Source organism: Homarus americanus, unplaced genomic scaffold, assembly GCF_018991925.1.
Source record: "Homarus americanus isolate GMGI-L3 unplaced genomic scaffold, GMGI_Hamer_2.0 scaffold24260, whole genome shotgun sequence".
Taxonomy (NCBI): domain Eukaryota; kingdom Metazoa; phylum Arthropoda; class Malacostraca; order Decapoda; family Nephropidae; genus Homarus; species Homarus americanus.
Genome location: NW_024721079.1, coordinates 5,330,058 through 5,353,223, shown reverse-complemented (window position 1 = coordinate 5,353,223; position 23,166 = coordinate 5,330,058). Strand labels below are relative to the sequence as shown.

Genomic DNA, 23,166 nt, shown 5'->3' with positions numbered 1-23,166 from the left:
CTACTTCACAAAATTAGGTAAAATTTCTCAAAAATTCGATAATCTACTTTTTGGGAAAGTAGGTAACCAACTTTCCCGGAAAGTAGATTATTTGCCATTTTCTATGATACAAATTTCCCGTCTTCTATGATAAGTAGATAACCCACTTTCCCAGAAAGTAGATATTTTCCATGACACAAATTTCCCGTTTTCTATGAAAATCTACTTCGCAAAATTAGGTAATATTTGTAACGAAGGGTTTTAATGGTAGAAAGTATGGAGAATATTTAGTAAGAGTGTAACAGATAGGAAGAGTTTGGTAGCGTGGCCGTGTTAGTTATTTACTCTGTCAATACACTTATCTTATCTTATACGCCAACACACATCTATTACGTTCTTAAGGACGACTTCTCAAACACTGCTTCATTACAACTGTTTATTAATTACGACAGTGACATGGACACATTAATAACACCTTCTACCGAAGTTACTAGGACAATATATTTACGTAACTAGGACATCATATTACGTTACTAGACACTGCTTCTCGGACACAAATAAGAAATGAATACACTTCCCATGTAAGTAACTCATCCCATGGAAAGCTCTGACAAAAACTCATGTGACCTGAGGAAGGCCTAGCAGGTGATTCTGGGTTGTCTCTATGGGAGACTGCTTAGCTGGGCACCGGTGTCGAGGGCAACTCGCTCCCGACCGGAGGCGGCTTGCCTCCGGCCCTCTCTGTCTGACTCCCTTGAGGGAGGGCTACGACGTCCTATATATTGGGAGACGAGCCGTCAGGTTGAGCTGATCGGGAGGGAGGGAGGGAGGGGAGGGGGGGGGGGAAAGGCAGCAGCGGCGGCAAAGGTTCTCTTTACATTTGACCTCGCTAATGTAGGGTCAGGTCTGGGCTATTTCTGAGACTAAAGTTGTTGTAGGCAGGTGGTCTCTGCTGACTGGGTTCTTGTTAACATAGTTGGTGGCGCCGTATGACCGTGATTTGGCCCCTTGACTTGGGCTGCGAGGGGTCCCCTTACATTTGACTCCGCTAATGTAAGGTCAGGTCTGGACTGTTTCTGAGATGTAAGCTGTGGTCTGACAACCCATCATTACACCTCCCACCAAGACTAAAGCTTTCATGCTCAGAGAACTGATGACACATATAGACAGTAACCTCATGTGCAGTATCTAATATAGTCCCTGAGGCGATAATGCATCCTCATATTTTACAAACAATAACCCTAGAGATGCATGTTTTTCTACTGGCATAGTTTGATCTGACAAAGCTTACTATACCTCCCGCCAAGATTAAAGCTTCTATGCCAAGAGAAAAAAAAAAACATATCCACAGTAAGTGAACATAGAGTGAGGTAAAGATCCTTCATATCTAGCATAGTGTCCGAGGCAAACTTGCAAATCACATTCTACAAACAATAACATGTGTTACATTGCCTAACCAGGCCGTGTCAAAATAATAATTCGTCCCACTCAATAGTATGTCTACAACATTGCATTTGGTAATACAAAACACTGATCAAATGAACTCATTGAAAAAGTGACTAATTTTTCTTAAAAAAAAACATTTTTTGTAGTACAAGTTAACAAAAATCAGAGAATGAAATACTTCAAAATACACAAAAACAATGCTCCTACATCACATGTTAGGGTGTTATATCTTTTTATTGTACATCAACAACATCAGTACATTTGTTGGGTCCAGCATGGCTCACATCCTCCATCCAGCTGGTATCTGAAAATAGGGAATGCCGGCAGCACAACAGCAGTAGTCGGTTGGTCCTTCTGATGATCCACCTTGTTATCGTCGACTTTCTTCTGATGTCAGCACAGCACGTCTTCTGTCTTCTTTCTTCACATAGCACGTTTTTCTTTCTTCAATACTGCACCTTGTAGGTAGTGTCACCACATCAAACTTCTTCTCACTTCCTCCTGGTTTCTATCACATTCCAGATGATTCTTCTGTTCATCTGCGCTTCCTCTATGTTTAGAGCATTTTCCAGATGAGTGTTTTTAGTTCCATCTGCGTTTCTTTATACATCTTCGTTTTCATATTCCAGACAATTTTTCTGTTCCATCTGCCTTTCTTCCCTGCAACATATCTTTCCGCCAGTCCGGCCGGGGGTAGCCGGTCACACTGGGGGCATGACATCACTCAGGACGACGTGTGGGGCAGTCTCTGTAGTCCTGGTTTCGCCCTCTGTACATGAGTATCGGCTGGATCCTTGACCGTCCTGTCCCACGCCCCCACAGCGGAAATCCCTTCCCTGGTTCGGCTTGCCAGGGTTTTGATGTGTGGGCTGCATTCCACACGCTGCTTCTTCTCTGCTTATATGTGCTGTGGTTGGGTTCCGGCTAGCCATGGGGCGGTACTGTGTGTGACATTTGACAGAAACAATCCGAAAGGGATGATGGATTAGTTGGAAGTGTATCCGTAAAGAAAAACAAATATTTACTTGATACGTTACATCAATGTTTGGCAACTATGGTTTCCGTCACGACAATATTCTCATTAGGCTGGGTCGGGGAGTGAAGCTCTGCTTACTACACTGAATATTATTTATCACTACACGTCAAAGAGTACATTACAAATCATACTAGCATAAAAACACACTGAGTGAAGCTCTGCAATTATCGCGATATTAAGTGACAATAACCACCAATTTCGAAGCATAAATCACAGGACAAAACATACGGGGGATTGGTGGTCACACGGGGTGAGGAAAGGCGGGGCGGGGCGTGGCGAAAAATACGCGGGCATGATGCGCGCCTGGTGGGGTGGGGCGTAGCGTGGCGTAACCGGGGCAGCACGAGGCGGGGTGGGGCGGGGCGGGGCGGATACGGAGGGTGAGGATTAGGACAGGGAGGAGGATATAGGTTGTAAGACATGTTAGGTTATAACAGTTAGTATAGACCCAGTTTCTATCACTAAAGCACAATGTGTACACTTAACACTGACCGACAATTAAAATGCACTTGGGTTACAGCAAACTTCACAGAAAGCGGGGGGCACTGAGAAATTATATTAAGCACTGAACATATTCTGCAAGTGTTTTGCTAGTAACAATTCGCGTATACCACGACGAGACACTGACTTGAGTTGTAAAGACGACGCACTAGAACACTTTTCACGCTACGACACAGGAGTTCCTTATTACACACTTTTAAACAATACTTAAACTGAATTAAATGAAGGATGAGACGAGCCAGGTGTTATGGCTAACCGAGGGAAGCGTGAGTTTACGTTAAGTACACTCCTATCATTGTAATGACTAATCGAGGAGGGCGTGGGTTAACGTATAGTTCGCTGTCACCATTGTAAGGAAGCGTTTTAAATGTAAGAGATTAGAGCGAATATTTAGTAAGAGAGTAAAAGAGAGGAAGAGTTTGGTAGAGTGGCCGTGTTAGTTATTTACTCTGTCAATACACTTAATCTTATACGCCAACACACATCTATTACGTTCTTAAGGACGACTTCTCAAACACCACTTCGTTACAATTGTTTATTAATTACGACAGTGACATGGACACATTAATAACACCTGCTATCGAATTTACTAGGACATTATATTTACGTTACTAGGACATCATATTACGTTACTAGACACTGATTCTCGGACACGAACATGAAATGAATACACTTCCCACATAAGTAACTCATCCCATGGAAAGCTCTGACAAAAACTCACATGACCTGGGGGAGGCCTAGCAGGTGATTCTGGGTTGTCTCTATGGGAGACTGTTTAGCTAGGCACCGGTGTCGAGGGCAACTCGCTACCAACCGGAGGCGGCTTGCCTCTGGCCCTCTCTGTCTGACTCTCGACTCTCTCTCTGATTCCCCTGAGGGAGGGCTACGACGTCCTATATATTGGGAGACGAGCCGTCAGGTTGAGCTGATCGGGGTTCTCCATACATTTGACCTCGCTAATGTAGGGTCAGGTCTGGACTTTTTCTGAGACTAAAGTTGTTGTAGGCAGGTGGCCTCTTCTGCTGACTGGGTTCTTGTTAACATAGTTGGTGGGGCCGTGTGACCGTGATTTGGCCCCCTTGACTTGGGCTGCGAGGGGTCCCCTTGCACTTGACCCTCCTAATGTAAGGTCAGGTCTGGACTGTTTCTGAGATGTAAGCTGTGGTCTGACAACCCATCACTACATATTTCTCAAAAAGTCGATAATCCACTTCCCCGAAAAGTCGATAATATACTTTCCAGAAAAATAGATACTGTCATCTACTTTTTGGGAAAGTAGACAACCAACTTTCCCAGAAAGTAGATTATTTCCCATTTTCTATGATACAAATTTCCCGTTTTCTATGATAAGTAGAAAACTAACTTTCCTAGAAAGTAGATATTTCCCATTTTCTGTGATACAAATTTCCCATTTTCTATGATAACCTACTTCTGAAAATTAGGAAACATTTCTCAAAAAGTCGATAATCTGCTTTCCCGAAAAGTAGATAATCTACTTTTTGGGAAAGTAGATAACCAACTTTCCCAGAAAGTAGATTATTTCTCATTTTCTGAGATACAAATTTCCCATTTTCTATGATAATCTACTTCGCAAAATTATGTAATATTTCTCAAAAAGTCGATAATCTACTTCCCCAAAAAGACAATAATCTACTTTCCTGAAAAGTAGATAATCTACTTTTCGGGAAAGTAGATTATTTCCCATTTTCTATGACACAAATGTCCCGTTTTCTATGATAAGTAGATAACCAACTTTCCCACAAAGTAGATATTTCCCATTTTCTGTGATACAAATTTCCCGTTTTCTATAATAATCTACTTCTGAAAATTAGGTAATATTTCTCAAAAATTTGATAATCTACTTCCCCGAAAAGTCGATAATCTACTTTCCCGAAGAGTAAATAATCTACTTTTCGGGAAAGTAGATTACCAACTTTCCTGGAAAGTAGATTATTTCCCATTTTCTATGATACAAATTTCCCGTTTTCTATGATAATCTACTCCGGAAAATTAGGTAATATTTCTCGAAGTCGATAATCTACTTTCCCGAAAACTAGATAATCTACTTTTCGGGAAAGATTACCAACTTTCCCGTTAAGTAGATTATTTCCCATTTTCTATGAAACAAATTTCCCGTTTTCTATAAGTAGAAAATCAACTTTCCCAGAAAGTATATATTTCCCATTTTTTGTGATACAGTATATATATACACACAGTATTACCCCGCTTTACGCAGCTCTGGTTTACGCGTTTCTACAATTACGCGGTACCCTGCCAGAACCGGAATTCCCACTTAACGCGGTACATCTACTCATATACGCGGGCGAAGAGGGGGGGGGGGCGGGAGCCGGAGGTGGGTGAAGTATATTCTTTTTATTTACTGTAGATATTTGTTTTAGCTCATAAAATTCATACAAATTACCCGGCCAGAATATAATTTACATTGCTGGAATTCTTATATGATGATCATTTTGAATGTAAACATCATGGATTTTGCATTAGATATACAAATTTTAGATCTAATGCAAGAATTTTGTATACACAGAGCAAATATGTTATCTTTTGTGCAAAATATATGACACGTATATTCAAAATATTCCTGATCTTGCAAGGAATCCAGCAATGTCAATTATATTATCCTAACTTTAGTCTGAGGTATTATTTATTACTAAAAAACGTAAATATACTGTTTTAACCCAAACATATCTCTGGTAGGGAGGGAAGGCGAGGGGTGAGGGAGGGAGGGAGGGACCCAGCGAGTGGGGGAAGGGGGGGAGCCGGATTTGGGGTATTTTGATTGACAGATAGTGTCTGGGTGAAGTATATTTTTTTTTATTTACTAAGATATTTGTTTTAGCTCAAAAAATTCATACAAATTACCCGGCCAGAATATAATTTACATTGCTGGAATTCTTACAATATGATGATCATTTTGAATGTAAACATCATGGATTTTGCATTAGACATACAAATTTTAGATCTAATGCAAGAATTTTGTTTACACAGAGCAAATATGTTATCTTTTGTGCAAAATATATGACGTGTATATTCAAAATATTCCTGGTCTTGCAAGGAATCCAGCAATGTCAATTATATTATCATAACTTTAGTCTGAGGTATTATTTATTACTATACCTTAAAATCTAGTGTTTTCACCCAAACATTTCTCAGAGAGGGAGGAGCCAGCGAGAGTGGGAAGAGAGGGTGGGGGGGGGGTTGAGTCCATTATTTGAATGGACATTTACATGGCGACTGTATTTCTCTTAAATAATAATTGTGTGTGCATACCATCATAAAATTAAGATGTTATTTTTACTACAACATAGGTATTGTGTCGGTATTGTGTCCGAAAAAGTGGAGTTTGGGAGTCGGCCCAGTCTCTATTTCAATTAATCCCATATGTTCTGTTATTCTATTTACCCACAGGGTACCGTGTTAAGTGAAAACCGCGCTAAGTGAACAACAGAACATATGGGATTAATTCCAATAGAAACTGGCCCGAGCCCCAAACTCCACTTTTTGACGACACATACCTATGTTGTAGTAAAAAAATTTCTTAACTTTATGATGGTATGAAAAAACAAGTAATATAGAAGAGGTTAAATTAGGAAAACTAAAAGTTATGTTGAACACTTACGTTAGTAGAAGAGATGGGTCGGCGTACGGGGATGGAGGTTGGTTCCGAGGCAGAGGGCAGGCTACTGGCCCTCAGGTGAGTAACCATCACTGTCACCCACACTTGTTATGGCCTAACTGACAAATCCCTCAAAGTCATCTTCACTGTCTCTACCTCTGTCACTATCACTGGCTTGGGCTGGCTGTGGTGGGTTGCGGGCGAAGAACTCGGTTATGCTTTTTTGACGGCTGGTGTTTATGTTGTCTTGATACACCTTGATGTACGGCTCCATAGCCTGCACCAGCCGGGTATGGAAGACTTCATAGCGGTCATCGTTATTGTCGCGGGAAAGGAAGGACTTCATTTTCTCTGCACACTCCATGGCACCCTTAATATTACTATGACTTAAACTGTGTTCTTCGGAGAATGACGCACCTTCTTCCTCCTCTTCACTGACGTGATCTTCTTCCAACATCTCGTCGGCAGTCACTTCACGATCTCTGATCACCTCCAGGATGTCTTCGTTGGTGGTCTCGGAGAAGCCTTCAGCTGTAATATTGAGCGCAGCTTCTCTGGCAAGGTCCACTGCTACTGCAACAGTCTGAACCTCACCAGTCACAGGTTCACTCCTCCTCTCACCTGGTATGCCATGCAACACATGTCTCCATGCGTGACGAATCATAGCAATAGACAGCTGATCCCATGCCTCCACCAAGAAGTCTACAGCTTGTTTGACGAGAACTTCTTGAGTCGCCACCTCTTGTTCCTTGTCCTCGTCGCTTTTACTCTCGCTGTCGGTGTCACCCAGCTTACGCAACTCATCCTTGGTGTTGGTAGAGTCGTTCAGGAGCTTGAACTTCTTTGCAGAGTATGCAGTTTTCACATTGCAGATCAACTCCTGGTCCATGGGCTGGATTAATGACGTAGTGTTGGGAGGAAGGAAGACCATTTTTACGTTGGGGTGACGATCCATAAGTAGGGGAGAGTGTCCAGGTGCGTTGTCAAGGAGCAACAAAATGTTGAATGGAACATTCTGTTGCTCGCATAATTTCTTCACGTCGGGAACAAAACAGTCGTCAAACCAGAAGAGGGACAGAGAAGAGGACATCCACGCCTTACGTGCGGTTAGTCAGTGGACATTAAGCTTGTTCATGTCCATATTCTTGTAGGCATGCGGCTTGCGGGCTGTGTGAATCACCGATAACTTTGGTTTACAGGTACCGGAGGCATTGGTGGTAAACAGGACGGTGATGCGTTCCTTCTGCATCTTCCGGCCCCGAATCTTGCTGGCATTCTTTACAACGAAGGTCTTGGACGGTAGCTTTTTCCAGAGAAGACCAGATTCGTCCATGTTAAACACATGGTCGTCGGTGTACTGTCCTTCCTCCATAATCTCACGTAAGAACGGAGGAAAATCTCTAGCCGCCACACGGTCAGCACTCGCTTCCTCACCACCAATGTTGATGTTGGTGATCTTGTTCCTCTTCTTAAACCTATGCAGCCAACCAGAGGAAGCATTGAAGGGTTTGGGTTCTGCAATTCCCAGCTTACGTGACACTGCTGCGTATAGCTCACGTGCGTACTCCTGCACTGAGCGCGTGTCCACCGCCATGTTGCGTCGCGCCTGACGAATCAAATAACTCACCAGCAAATTTTCCACTTTTGCCAGCACCCTGTTCTGGCAATACCTGATCGTTGAAGCACCTGCAGACTTTGTGATTTTCATGTGCTCTTTGATCTTGGCTGCATCCTTCTTGATAGTGCGAATCGTAGATTCGTTGACGCCATGCTGGCGCGCGAGATCAACTTGCCGTGTTCCTTTCTCCAAATCTTGAATGATCTGGTACTTCACTTCGTAGCTTAGACCACGGCGTGTCTTCTTGGGCTTAGTGCGCTGGGTCCAGGTAAGGAAAGGTCTCTCTCTGGTGGCGGTGGTGGTCCGCGGAAGCCATTTCACAGAACAATGGATTCACGTATACACGGAGTGGCCTGGAGGGATGAAACTGCCGCGGCTAGGTCAAGCGTCGTCTTTCCTCCCTCCCCCTCCCTCCCCCGGGTGGTCACGTCATAATACTTTAAGCCAATTACAGCTAGCAGCAGAGGGGGGTAGGGATGCATGGCCAATCACAGTCCGATACGTCATATGACGTCAGTGATAACGCAACAAAGACACACACTGCGCAACCTTACCGCGCGGCTTGCCCAAGCGGAGGGAGGAGGGAGGAGGCGGGAGCAGGAGGGTGGGGCGAATCTAAAAATAGCGTCTCGAGCCGGACACTCACCGCGTATACGTGGAAAAAACCCGCGTTAAGTGAAAGTTCGGCTCTGGCGAGGCACCGCGTATATGGTAAATCGCGCTAAGCGAAACCGCGTTAAGCGGGAATACTGTACTGTATATATATATATATATATATATATATATATATATATATATATATATATATATATATATATATATATATATATATATATATATATATATATATATATATATAGGTTGACAACCCTTTATCCAAAATTCCTTAAAGCTCTGAAAACCAAAAGTTTTTTTTTGTGGGGCATTTTGTTTGTTTTTTTAACAGGGATTAGCCCACCCGGGCGTAGATCACTGACCCACATCAGGGCCTGGGGGACGAAAATGTAATAGTAATAATAATTATAATAATAATAATTATAATAATAATAATTATTCATAGTACAGGTTGTACCTCTCTAGTCCGGCATTCTGTGGTCCGGAAACTCCCATGGTCCGGAACGATTTTAGTTTGTCCAATAGGTAGATAGGCAGCTTTTTTTTTTTCTTTTTACTTATCTGAATTATTATTATTATTATTACAGGAGTATTAAATTTTTGCCCCTCAGGCCCTAATGTGGGTCAGAGACCTATTCCCGGGTGGGCTAATCCCCTTACAAAAAAAACCCGCGGGTAATTAAGGTTTGTTTACATCCGGCAGTTCGGCTGCTCTCTCTCTCTGCTTGTCTATACAGAGTACAACATTTAACCCTTCAATATATATGAGCAGTAAATAAGTGTTGCTTTCATATTCTTATGTAGAGTAATAACGATATGTTTTCACATGTGCGCACTTACATACGCGCAGTCTCACTTTTTCTTTTTACCATTAATGGTTAGCTACTTATATTGTTCCATTTATTAGCATTCAATAACATTACAGGTACTTCAAACAACCATATTAATTTTTTTTACAATAATTTTACTACAGCTAAAATCAGGGTCTTATTTTCTTCAGTTTTATATGTAGAACCAATCAGTCACTGGTTTTGTAAGCTTTAACATAAACAATGCCGGCAGCCGTCTCGTCTCCTCTAATATTCCACGTATTATTAATAAATTGTATTGTTAATTTTGCACACACACATTAATTCAATAAAAACAAATTCAGAAACATTAATTAAAATATATATGAACAGTAAATAAGTGTTGCTTTCATATTCTTGTGTAAAGTAATGACGATATGTTTTCACATGTGCGCATGCTCACTTTACATACGCGATCTCTCTTTTTTCTTTACCATTATCATTAGCTACTTCTATTGTTCCATTTATTAACATTAAATAACATCACTTAAAACAACCATATTAATTTTACTACAGCTACAACCAAGGTCTTATTTTCTTCAGTTTTATATGTAGAACCAGTCAGTCACTGGTTTTGTAATCAACGAAAACAATGCTGTGTCATTTCCTTGTGTGTTTTAATATTCAACGTATTATTAATGAATTGTATTGCTCATTTTGCACACATAAACATTAATTCAATAAAAACGACATTCAGTAATAAACAATAATGAATCTTTTGTACATAAGAGAAATGACGCTGTTTACACGATTATGCACGTCGTCTGCACGTTGGCGGGCCGTTCAAACCCGTCGAAATTCAAGTTTCCGCCGTCAAAATTTTTATTTATTTTTTGTGTTCCAATAAAATACGTTAAGAATTAAAAACTCGCGAAATTTGAGAAGCTACTATACGACATTTAACCCTTCAAAGAGACCATGATGCAGAGAAAGTGTTGCTAGTGCTTCCAAGCATAAGCACAAGTCACTATCTATCCAGGAAAAGGGTGCATTTCCATGGTCCGGCACTGGTCAGGTCCCGAGGTTGCCGGACTAGAGAGGTACAACCTGTATATAAAAATTTTAATAAAAAATACACAAAAATAAAATAAGAATGATAACAATAATAATAATAACAATAATAGTGTACTAATAAAATAATAATAATAATAATAATAATAATAAAGAAATACAAGAATGAAAAAAAGATCAAAAGTGAAAAACACGACCTAGACCTATGAATTATTATTATTATTATAATTATTATAATTATTATTATATTTTAGCCCCCAGGCCCCAATGTGGGTCAGTGACCTGTGGCCGGGTGGGCTGATCCCTGTAAAAAAAAACTAACCATTCTGTTATTTAATGCTAATAAATGGAACAATGGAAGTAGCTAACCATTAATGGTAAAAACAAAAAGTGAGACTGCGTATGTAAGTGCGCACATGTGAAAACATATCGTCATTACTCTACAAAAGAATATGAAAGCAACACTTATTTACTGTTCATATATATTTTAATTAATGTTTCTGAATTTAAAACAAAAATTCTACCCACCAGTGGTGGTAAAGTTGAAAACATAAAGACAGCCAATGGGGCGGGGCTAAAGTTTATGACGTTACAGCAGTGTCACCTTACTGTTTTCAGTCCTTGTCCCTCCCTACCATCCACACACTGCGTCTCACACTCGTTATACTACAATCGTCACTACTATTCATCAAACAACCATGATTCTTGATACAATATTGTTTATTTGTACCCTTCACATACGTCATCAGGAATGCACCTCCATATATGCAATGGTATAATGACAGTTCATTATGGTTTTTTATCAAATTACCTTATTTATTAATAAAATATATATTGTATTGTCTTTAAAGGGGATATTGTACAATGGTCTAATCAATTTTGATATAAGCCTAACGAGAGCTAATAGGTATGAGAATAGGTATGAGAAGACACTTGATGCACAGTATAAACATGCTGGAAGGGAGGAGGGGGGACTGGCTGTTTCCATGATCACAAGTTTGCCTTTATTTATTCATTATTATACAGTATTCTTATATGATCAGTGTATTATAGTGTATGTTTCATCATAAATAATAGAAAATAATACAATATATAATTTGACTTCAAATAGAATGACAATCTGAATTAGAAAGTAATTTCTTGTTTGTCGGTGGTGGTGGGGGGACTATTTGTTGCTGTGTCCATGCTTGCTTTTATTTATCCATTATACAGTATTCTCATGATCAGCCTCATATGGTGTATGTTTCATCATTAATAATATAAGATATTCAATAATAGAGAAAATACCTCAGGTGCGTGTGTGAGTGTGCATGTGACATGGAAGACACAATACAGTACAGTAATATCTCCGTTAGCTGGAATCCCTCTAACCCTGAACTCTCCGATAGCTGGAATGGAAATTTTCTCAGAAATTTATTCCCAAAGCCGGAAGTTTCCAGAAAATTTCAGCTTTGGGGATGATTTTCCGAGGTGCATATTTTCTGGAAATTTTTGAGAAATTTTCCCTGTATTGTATCTCGAAAATTCCGGGGATGGGGTATTTTTATTCCGAGTTTGAAAAATGAAAATAAGGGGCATTTCCGGAAATTCTGAGAAAAATTTCCAGTCTACCCAGAAAATCCCAGGGATGGAGAATATTTTTCTGGGTTCGTGAGATAATGTAATGCACAATTTCTGGAACTTCCAAGAATATTTTTCCGTTACCCAGAAAATTCTGGAAAATTTGGGGGATGAGGGATTTTTTTCTTGCTTTGAGAGTCATCTTGTTACCCTGAAATCTTTCATTCCCAGAAGTGCTCTGCACCAATTGTTCTGGCTTACGGAGATATTCACCATTGTTTTAATTATTTTACCTAAAATTGTAAGATTTTTCTGTGGATGAATGTGTGTTAAACTTATAGGTAACCACTCACAGTACAGCATTATGGGCGAGTCCATTCAAAGAGTGAGGTAATAAATTGCTCACTCAGTGGCCTGAGGAGGAAAGAGGCTTAGGGATTGTTTGTTGGCAGCAAGTTCAAATGACCAAATGCGTTGGGAATTTCAAACGACAAATATTTGAAGGTTTGGACAAATGTTTTTGCCCGGAAAGGGTCTGGACTATCTGAAATCCAGACTTAAGAGGATTTACTGTACTAACTTACTTATACAGAAGTCTAAAGTAGTTTCTTGGAGGTAAAATAATGCCGCAATTTACGATCATACATTCTGAGATGAAACAACTAATTTTTCTGTTGTTTCGAGTGGCCTGAGAGATGATGCGCTCAGCCTCCATCACATATTTCTCAGCTGAAACAAAAGAAAGATAAACGACAATAGTTTCAACTATATATGAGGGAGTTTGGTATGAAATCCCGTTTTTATGAATGACAGAGAAAACTAGTAAGTAATACTGTATCTCCATTTGCCAGAACTCTCCAATATCAAGAGTTGAAACTTGTTCGTTTTTTTTCTGGAAAAAATACCTCAATTCTGGGTCTGTGAATGAGTTTCTGAGGTTGAAAATCAGGTGCATTTTCTGTGAAAATTCCAAGAAAGTTCTGGAAAATCTTTTTTTTTTTCTCAGGTCTGGGAGCAAATTCCAAGGATGAAATAATGCAAAATTTGGGTAAATTTCCAAGAAAAATCTGGGGATGTAGGATTTTCCCGGATCTGAGAGACTCGTCCCATTATCGTGAAATCCCTCATCCCCGGAAGAATTCTGCACCAATTATTCCCGCTAACGGGGATATCACTGTAACCTGTGTAAACCAAACCTCTGAACACTCTGACAGAGCTTGCCTGTTGCTGAAGAGCTAATAAATTTAATGGCAGAATGCAGTATCCACATAAACAAGGGCAGATAATGTTTTCACTGCAAGCATAAAATGAAGTACAATGTTATTAACCTAACTGAATCTTGTCTAACTTAACCCATTTTTTACATACAGTTTGATTATCTTATGACAGAAAACAACACCATAAAGAAAAGAGTGCAAATCTTACCATGTACAGTATGAACTAACTTCCACCGAGACAAAGCAATACTTGTACAGTAAAACAAGTTATTGCTATTTGACAAAACTATCAGCTTGGATTTTAAGGCTTAAGCAAATGAATATCCCTATTGTCCACACATGTACAAATAAACTCAAAATATATACAGTACCTTCTTCAAACGTTGTCTCTCTTGCTTAATGCAAGGTGGCTGGAAACAAGTGTGAATGTACACAGCATGCCCTCAATTCTAGTTTATCCCTGACATTTCACCTAAACTAGCAATATCCATCAGCAGCACTGGATGTATAAATGTGTGTGTGTATATGTGTGTGTATAAGAGAAACAACAAGAGAATAAAACGAATATTTTACAGGCATCCCTGGGTTACAGAATGGTTCCGTTTCTGAAAATCTTTCCATAAAGCGAAACAATTTTTCCCATATACTTCAATTATAAAAGTTGAGATGCATTCCAAAGGAAATTTTTGGAGGCCACAAAATGTGACACTAGCATATACAGTATTCTCTCGATTTAACGAACTACAGTAGTTCGAGCCACCCCTTTCTGTTAAATAAAAATTTCTGTTATTTTTGCTCGCTTTAGTAAACTAGGCAGCTACCAAACAGGGAGGTACTACTGCCTGGGAAGATAGTGGAAGCATGATGTATTGTCTAATGGTGGACCCTGCTGCCATATGGCATCACGAAAATTGTGAGCAAGTCCCAGGTTGCTGATCTGATTTTTTTTGTCTCATTTACACACAATTGCAGAGTCTCAATTATTTCTCGTAATATTGACAACATAACTTACATATATTGTTTCTCACTTTTGATCCATTTTCATTTTTGTATTTATGGTTCTTTATTATTATTATTATTATTATTATTATTATTATTATTACAGTATAGTCTCGGTTTACGCGGTCAATAAAACCCATGGAGGTCCGGGTAAAACGAGAAACACGTAAACGAAATAAAAGAACATATGGGATTAATTGAAATAGAGATTGGGCCGACCCCCAGACTACCCTTTTTCCGACACAATACATACGCTGTAGTAAAAATAACATCTTAATTTTATGATGGTATGCACACACAATTAATATTTAAGAGAAATATCAATAATATTAGGTTTTTTAACACTTACGTTAGTAGAAGAGATGGCTGGGTACACGGGGATGGGGGAGTTGGTTCTGAGGCAGAGGGCAGATTATTGGCCCTCACCTGTATCACTTGTATCACCTGTATCACTATCCACCACAGAGGCTTGCAGGGCCTCTTTGTCAAACTCCTCAAAGTCCATATCCTCACTATCACTGACTTGGGCTGGCTGTGGTGGGTGGCGGGTGAAGAACTCGGTAATGTTTTGTTGACTGGGCGACCTTGTGCGCACCCTGCCCTCGCCGCTTCCCACGTAAATGATGGAATGTACTGTGTAACTAAAAATTGCTGGTCTGGCCAGGTGCTGCATAAATGACCAACCGCGTAAAGGAAATCCGCATAAATCGAGACTACAGTACAGTCAACCCTCGCTTTACGCGGTCCCACATTCCGCATTTCCACGTTTACGCGGTATCCTGCCGAAACCGGAAAGCTCACATTCCGCGGTGCGTGTACCCCTTTACGCTGAGAGCGGCTGGCGAGCCGCGCCATTTTTGGATCCAAACCTCCCGCCATCCGCCATGTTGTGTAAGCGGCGCGAGCAGGGTGCGCACAAGGTCGCCCAGTCATCAAAACATTACCGAGTTCTTCACCGGCCACCCACCACAGCCGGCCCAAGTCAGTGATAGTGATAATTATAGTGAGGATATGGACTTATATGGACTTTGAGGGGTTTGACAAAGAGGCCCTGCAAGCCTCTGTGGTGAATAGTGATACAATTGATACAAGTGATACAGATGAGGGCCAATAATCTGCCCTCTGCCTCGGAACCAACCCCCCATCCCCGTGTGTCCAGTCATCTTTTCTACTAATGTAAGTGTTAAAAAACCTAATATTATTGATATTTCTCTTAATTATTAATTGTGTGTGCATACCATCATAAAATTAAAAAGTTATTTTTACTACAACGTAGGTATTGTGTCTGAAAAAGTGGAGTTTAGGGGTCGGCCCGGTCTCTATTTCAATTAATCCCATATATTATGTTGTTCACTTTACGCGTTTCTCACTTTACGCGGGCCGCCGTGGGTTGAATTAACCGCGTAAAGTGAGGGTTCACTGTATACTGTATTATTATTACTAGAGTGTTATTATTATTATTATTATCATTATTACTTTATTATTTTTTATTATAAATTTTATTTGCGTTTATTTGCATTTTATTACATTTTCGCCTCCAAGGCCCAGATGTGGGTCAGTGACCTGTGCCCGGGTGGGTTAGTCCCCGTGTAAAAAAAAAAAAAGCGAGATTCCAGTAAATTCCGTGCCAAATGCTCTGCTTGGTATGTGAGGTTTGTTTACATCTGCTCAGTCTGTGTCCTGCCGCCACCATGTGTATGGTTCACTGCTACCTCTCGGTCAACTAACTACTGTGCTTAGACATCATGCTGAAAGCCTCTCAGAAGTCTCAGAAAGGAAGTGGTGTGAGGGAGAAAGTCAAAAGAATGCAATCAACTGAAAAAAAGTTTGGAAATTATAGAAAAATTTGAAAACAAACACCGAACCCCTTAGTTTAAGGTAAGCCATGAATAATATTTCTAATGTTTCTATGTACATATCATGTGTCTGAGGTGTCTCCGTAGGTGTGAGCGTACTGTATTAATGGAATTAATCTCGATTTAGCAAACAAGTTCACTAAATTGAGTGAAAAATAACGGAAAAATTCCTTCTGCTAAATCAAGAGTTCGTTATACTCTAGTGAATTCCGTTAAATTGAGAGTATACTGTATATGTATGAAATGAGATGGTTTTAACAACTTACAATGATTTATTCATGATGTAACATGATAATAAATGAACAAAACACTGGATTTTTACTTACCAGAAATGATGTTGAGTGCTGCAGGAGGTGGTGAAGTTGTGGGATCAGAGTTACTGGGAGTTACATTACCTCCTTAAAACATCAAGTTTAAATTCCAATTCAATTCCTTTATAGAATCTTTCATCACCACTGGTTTCTCTTGAACTTGATGGTCTTTTTCTACTCATCTTGAATAAGGATACACAGTAACACACACACATAACTGAGCACAAACTGGGGAAAGAATTCAAACTGAGCAGCACCACTGTTGTTGTGGCTGCTACCAGCTGGAGAGGCAGGAGACTTAAGCCAGAATCCACATGAAATAAATTTTATACTGTAATACCGGTGAAATTTTTGTTCTATTTCGCGATTTTTTCTTTGGAAAATCGTAATAAATTAACCAAAATTCCATAAGGGCGCATAAAGTTCTAAACACTGACGCATAACTGGACACAAGCTGGGGAAAGAATTCTAACTGACCAGCTCCATTGCTGTGGTGAATGCTGGCAACTGGGGAGGTGAGCGGCTTTCCAATCGCCTTGTAGCCACCACAGATGCTTTCACACAATATATTTTTACTATTTTTGTAAAAAAAATGATTAAAAATTGCAATTTTTGTTTTTAAATTTAAAATTTTTTCAAAATTCATTAATGGCATTTTTTTCCATAACACGAAATTAAGGTCTAAATTTGTAAATTCAGCAAGGGCAGAATTACGTAACCCGGGGGGATGCCCGTATTTGTCTGTACACTCTATTATATAATATTCTTACATCAAAGTCATATTCTGTACCTTAATACTGAAGCATCCAGGCCATGGTAGTTTGATAAATACAGTAGTTCTCACCTGCTCGATGATCATCTTCTCTGTAAGGCCCACGGTAAGTGTCTGGGTAAGGAACGATGTGGACAAACTCCCTTTTTCCTTGCGCCATCCGCTTGAACATCTTCGGACTAATATCAATTAAGTTTCCCAGATTTCCATGGTAAGCTCTGGAAAAACATTATATTTCAAAATCTAACATGATGCTAGGTACATTTTCACATTATTTCAAATCATTCATTTACTTGCTAAAAAAAATTTATAAATTTATATTCAGATTTCAAGCAAAACATCCTATTTGAATCTAAATGCTTTCTCTCTGCACCTGCATCGCAGCTTGAGTCTCACCCTCAAATGATACATATTTGTCCAAACCCAGTTAAGACTCCTTTACCTCTCCCTGTGAATTGATTACATTTTTCATTGGAACAATTCAGATTCTGAGGATGAAAGTTAAGCAGGCAAATATCCTCCTATTTCTAAGTGGCTAAAGGTAATATTCTGTCTGCTTACTACTCCAGGACCATATCAGCAATAGACACCAAACTTTATAAACTCAATCAACACATTTGAAACAAATGATAATGGATGGTGATTCCCAATATGGTGCCTTAACCTACATATGATAAAAATTATGAAACAATCCTGAAATCCAATTTTTTGGCCAAGTCCAGTTAGGTTACCATTACAATGAATTACATACATCACAGCTGTAAGTCAACACCATGGCTAAGCCCAGAGTTAAGGTTATCATTACATTAACTACACAAATCCTCATCTACAAGTCTACACCAAGGAGACCCTACAGTAGCACTAGCAACAGGTACAAATCACGAAAGTTACACTCCCTTGTCATAATTTAGGCCCTAAAAGGGATAATTAGAAGCAGAAGTTGCAACTTAAGGGAGAAAGCAATGGGTTGTGGAGGCACATTAGCCATACACTTCCTGCATATCAGTTGATAGGCCTGCCCATGTTTTGAATTGCTGGCACCAGCTGCACCACCCACTGGTTCCACCAACTTGCATCTTGTATGCTACTCAATGGGAGAAGAGAAGGGTATGCCAGTTAATTTAACTCTGGAATTGGCCAAAAATCAGGGATTAATTCTGAAGTCCCATTTTGCAACCAAGCATGGAATGGGTACTCATATAGTCAACAGTTTGAGTGTGCTTACCACAGCGCTTACATTCGTGTACATCTCAATCCACATTTATCTTCGGATCCAAGCAGTTCCAGTTCAGCTTAGTATCCCAAGGGAGGAAACAGGCTCTGAGCTACCTAGTCCATTCTTGGTTATAAAGCGGCTTTTCAAGTTCAATGGATTGGCTAGCTTACATATGTAAAACCAACTAACAGAAGAGAAGATGGCAGTAGCTCCATAATATAGCTAAATATCTTTCTCGTCAGAAACGGTCATCCCAATGATTATGAATGAACTCAATTAGAAATATATCATTACTTCAGAACGAAATCGGACACATTTGCAACAGCCAATCAGCTGTAGCTCTTGAGGGGGTGGGAAAAAACACACTAAAGCTTCCTTCCCAACTAAACCACATTTTACTATATCATCTTCAGAAGTCAAACTTACTCGTCAAAAACAACAACATCCATCCTATTTGTATATGATCTTGCGAGCCTCAAAGCCAAGTCATTTGCCTCAGATCTGAAAAAAAAAAAAAATAATAATAATAGTTTTCTGGATTAACTGTAGTCTCAGTTTTACTACGGTTCTCGAAAAAATAGTACAGTTGTGTTGTATCTTATGTGAGGGTTACATTCTGAAGAGGGACAGTAAAGCTAAAAATGCATATAATCAAAATTACCCTTGAAAATCCCTTAAATTACCCATAAAGTACAGGTTGTACCTCTCTAGTCCGGCAACCTCGGGACCTGACCGGTGCCGGACCATGGAAATTGCCGGACCAAGGAAATTCACCCTTTTCCTGGTTAGATAGTGACTTGTGCTTATGCCTGGAAGCACTAGCACCACTTTCTCTGCGTCATGGTCTCTTTGAAGACATATTGAAGGGTTAAATGTCGTATAGTAGCTTCTCAAATTTCGCGAGTTTTTAATTCTTAACGTATTTTATTGGAACACAAAAAAATAAATAAATAACAATTTTGACGGCGGAAACTTGAATTTCGACGGGTTTGAACGGCCCGCCAACGTGCAGAAGACGTGCATAATCGTGTAAACAGCGTCATTTCTCTTATGTACAAAAGATTCATTATTGTTTATTACTGAATGTCTTTTTTATTGAATTAATGTTTATGTGTGCAAAATGAGCAATACAATTCATTAATAATACGTAGAAAATGAAAACACATGAGGAAATGACACAGCATTGTTTTCGTTGATTACAAAACCAGTGACTGACTGGTTCTACATATAAAACTGAAGAAAATAAGACCTTGGTTGTAGCTGTAGTAAAATTAATATGGTTGTTTTAAGTAATGTTATTTAATGTTAATAAATGGAACAATAGAAGAAGCTAACGATAATGGTAAAGAAAAAGAGAGATCGCATATGTAAGTGCGCATGCGCACACGTGAAAACATATCGTCATTACTTTACATAAGAATATGAAAGCAACACTTATTTACTGTTCATATATATTTTAATTAATGTTTCTGAATTTGTTTTTATTGAATTAATGTACGTGTGTGCAAAATTAACAATACAATTTATTAATAATACGTGGAATATTAGAGGAGACGAGACGGCTGCCGGCATTGTTTATGTTAAAGCTTACGAAACCAGTGACTGATTGGTTCTACATATAAAACTGAAGAAAATAAGACCCTGAGTTTAGCTGTAGTAAAATTAATGTAAAAAATGAATATGGTTGCTTGAAGTACCTGTAATGTTATTTAATGTTAATAAATGGAACAATATAAGTAGCTAACCATTAATGGTAAAAAAAAAAGTGAGACTGCTCGTATGTAAGTGCGCACATGTAAAATATATCATCATTACTCTACATAAGAATATGAAAGCAACACTTATTTACTGCTCATATATATTGAAGGGTTAAATGTTGTACTCTGTATAGACAAGCAGAGAGAGAGAGAGCAGCCGAACTGCCGGATGTAAACAAACCTTAATTTCCCGCGGCTTTTTTTTTTTTAAGGGGATTAGCCCACCCGGGCATAGGTCACTGACCCACATTGGGGCCTGAGGGGCAAAAATTTAATACTCCTGTAATAATAATAATAATTCAGATAAGTAAAAAAAAAAAACTGCCTATCTACCTATTGGACAAACTAAAATCGTTCCGGACCACGAGAGTTTCCGGACCACGGAATGCCAGACTAGAGAGGTACAACCTGTAGTGTACAGTATACTGTAGTTTTCTTTCGTATAATATTGGTTACTGTCTTATTAATAACAAAAACCCATAATCTCCACTATTCACAGTTTGATTTACACTTTTTTGATTTACATGATCATTTTCAAGAACATAATTATCGTGTAAATCGAGAAGTTCCTGTACAGGTGTATCCCGATAACTGACGTATATAGGGACCGGGGAAAGTCATTGGTTAGTGAATCAATGGTTATCGAAGCAATTAATCCCATAAGAAAATAACTAATTCAGGGAGTTAGTGACCAGCCACCTTCCAAAAACTCCCATCTACCCTTGATATATCTTTGTTGTGCACACTATCAAGCAAGAAAATAAAGCAGACATAATGCATGCAAAATAAGCCTTAAATAAGCAATGTACAGCATAAATTGTGACATATTTACCTGTACAGTATTGAGGATGGGAGAGACAGTCTAGGGTGGCAAGTTCAAGTCCATTACCACTCTTATTACAGCTTATCACATCACATCAAGCTGTCCAGCACAAGAGGAACTATCACTGGGACATTTAGGCATGATTGAGTAACACACTAAGTCGGAAATAATGAAAAAAACACGAAGGCAAAGATACTGTACATAGTAAGTGTAAACAAGAGCAAAGATGATGGAAAAGTCAGGGCAGTGTGCAGAGCCCTCTCATGGCAAGCATTCACACCATGCCACCGCCCGCTAAATTAAAAACAGCTCTGCCACTCCTCTCCCGATCGTCAGATCTCTGGGTATCAATGAAACTTGCGGGGTACTTCCCCTATATGTAATCGTCTGTTATGCGAAGCGACGGTTAACGAGACATTGGTTTTCGGGGTACACCTGGACAGATAAAATGGTGAATAATAGGATATTGTTGTAATAAAAATATTTTAAAGTACAGAGCTGTACATTATAGGGTTTAAGGTATGTCTCTCATGGGCCACTTCCTTTTTTAACCCTTTATTTGACAATAAAGGTTTTGCCAACCATGAAGGAATTTTAAAATAAAAACCTGTGGTTAGTGAGGGAATACAGTACTGTAATTGTTATCACATGCATAAACATACAAGATACTGTTAGATTTTCCTTTAATATAGAATGATACTTTCAAACAGTGGCGTTTATTCCTTCATTACACTTACCCAGAGTTAACAAGGTAACACACGCTTAGTATGTCTGGTAGGTGGCTTATTAGCTGCTTCACATACTTGGTGAGAGAATCATTAATAAAGCCTTGTGCAGACACCAAAGTCCCCATCTGATTTTTTCCTGCTGTCACAACTTGTGGATGACAATGTCCCACTGAAAGTAATAAATCATATATGATACATCATTGTAACTATTCAAGGGTATGGTTTGACACTGATGGATTATATTTTATAATCATAAAATAAAAGGAGGTAAAAGGACAGGTAAAAAAATATATAACCTCAAACTAGAGCTACCCCCCTCCCTCTTACAGATGATAACACAATGTTAATTTCACATACATCTAAATTATTAATACATTACAGCTCAGTGGAGTATTGGTTTTCCTCCTTGTACACTATTGGTTGTGCTTGCTGATGGTGTAACAACACTCTGGTGGACTAACATCATGCAAAAGGGTTGGGGCAGTGTGGAACCTGTGGATACAGCACACTGTGAACTAAACCTTTTTTCATTACAGTACACATGGAGGCAGTGTGGCTAGCACTGTACTTCACTTTCCCAACTGTAAAGTTAGATGCCTTTTCACAGCAGGGTGGATTGGGGGTGTCCCAGGTGTGAACTAAATGCTATTAGAAGAGAAGCAGAGTGCTGTACCCACTCTGCCACCACACCCCTTTAGGCAGATAGTAGTCCCATGAACATCTCCAAGGCACCTTAAGAAAATGAGTTAAAATTGTATACATCATCAATAAGCAATTAATTTCTTATAGAAAATTATACTGCTTTACATAAAAAAAAACAAAAAATAAAAGAGGTTAAAACCATAAAAATACTGCAATGTATAGTAAAAAAAACTAATTATACTAAATCAGTTACACTACAGCATCATTCCTCCTTATGTACTTTATGCAACACTCAGTCATGGCATAGAGCATGCATTGGCACACTTGTAACTGTGGTCTTAGCAACATGGTCAACATTCAACATTTTCCAGATAGCCTCTACCACTTCTTACTTGGGAATGCTTGGCAGATTTGGCCAGGAGGTGACATCTTGCAAAGCCAATCATATGATGAATAATAAATATAGTAAGCATTTTTTGCCATAGACAGTACAGCAAGTGCATATGGGACTATTTACCCAATATGCTTAGGACCTAGGGGTTGCCGGATATGGGTTTTTTTCATAAATTTGGAATGCCTGGCCTAAAATGTACAGTA

General features: G+C 39.2%; 1 protein-coding gene across 8 annotated transcripts in view; it reads right to left on the bottom strand.

Moving 5' to 3' along the window:
• LOC121861468 (ethanolamine-phosphate phospho-lyase-like) overlaps positions 1–23,166 on the bottom strand; it is a 60,897-nt gene that overhangs the window by 29,790 nt on the left and 7,941 nt on the right. For 7 of the 8 annotated variants that reach the window (XM_042359215.1, XM_042359216.1, XM_042359217.1 and 4 more), the window contains exons 3-6: positions 21,937–22,096; positions 19,046–19,120; positions 17,476–17,621; positions 12,833–12,977 (exon numbers count right to left, since the gene is read on the bottom strand). In XM_042359215.1, coding sequence (XP_042215149.1) covers positions 12,833–12,977; positions 17,476–17,621; positions 19,046–19,120; positions 21,937–22,096 — 526 coding nt within the window. Of the gene's footprint in view, positions 1–12,832; positions 12,978–17,475; positions 17,622–19,045; positions 19,121–21,936; positions 22,097–22,306; positions 22,720–23,166 lie in introns of those variants that run through there. The other variant, XM_042359222.1, reaches the window with a different exon arrangement.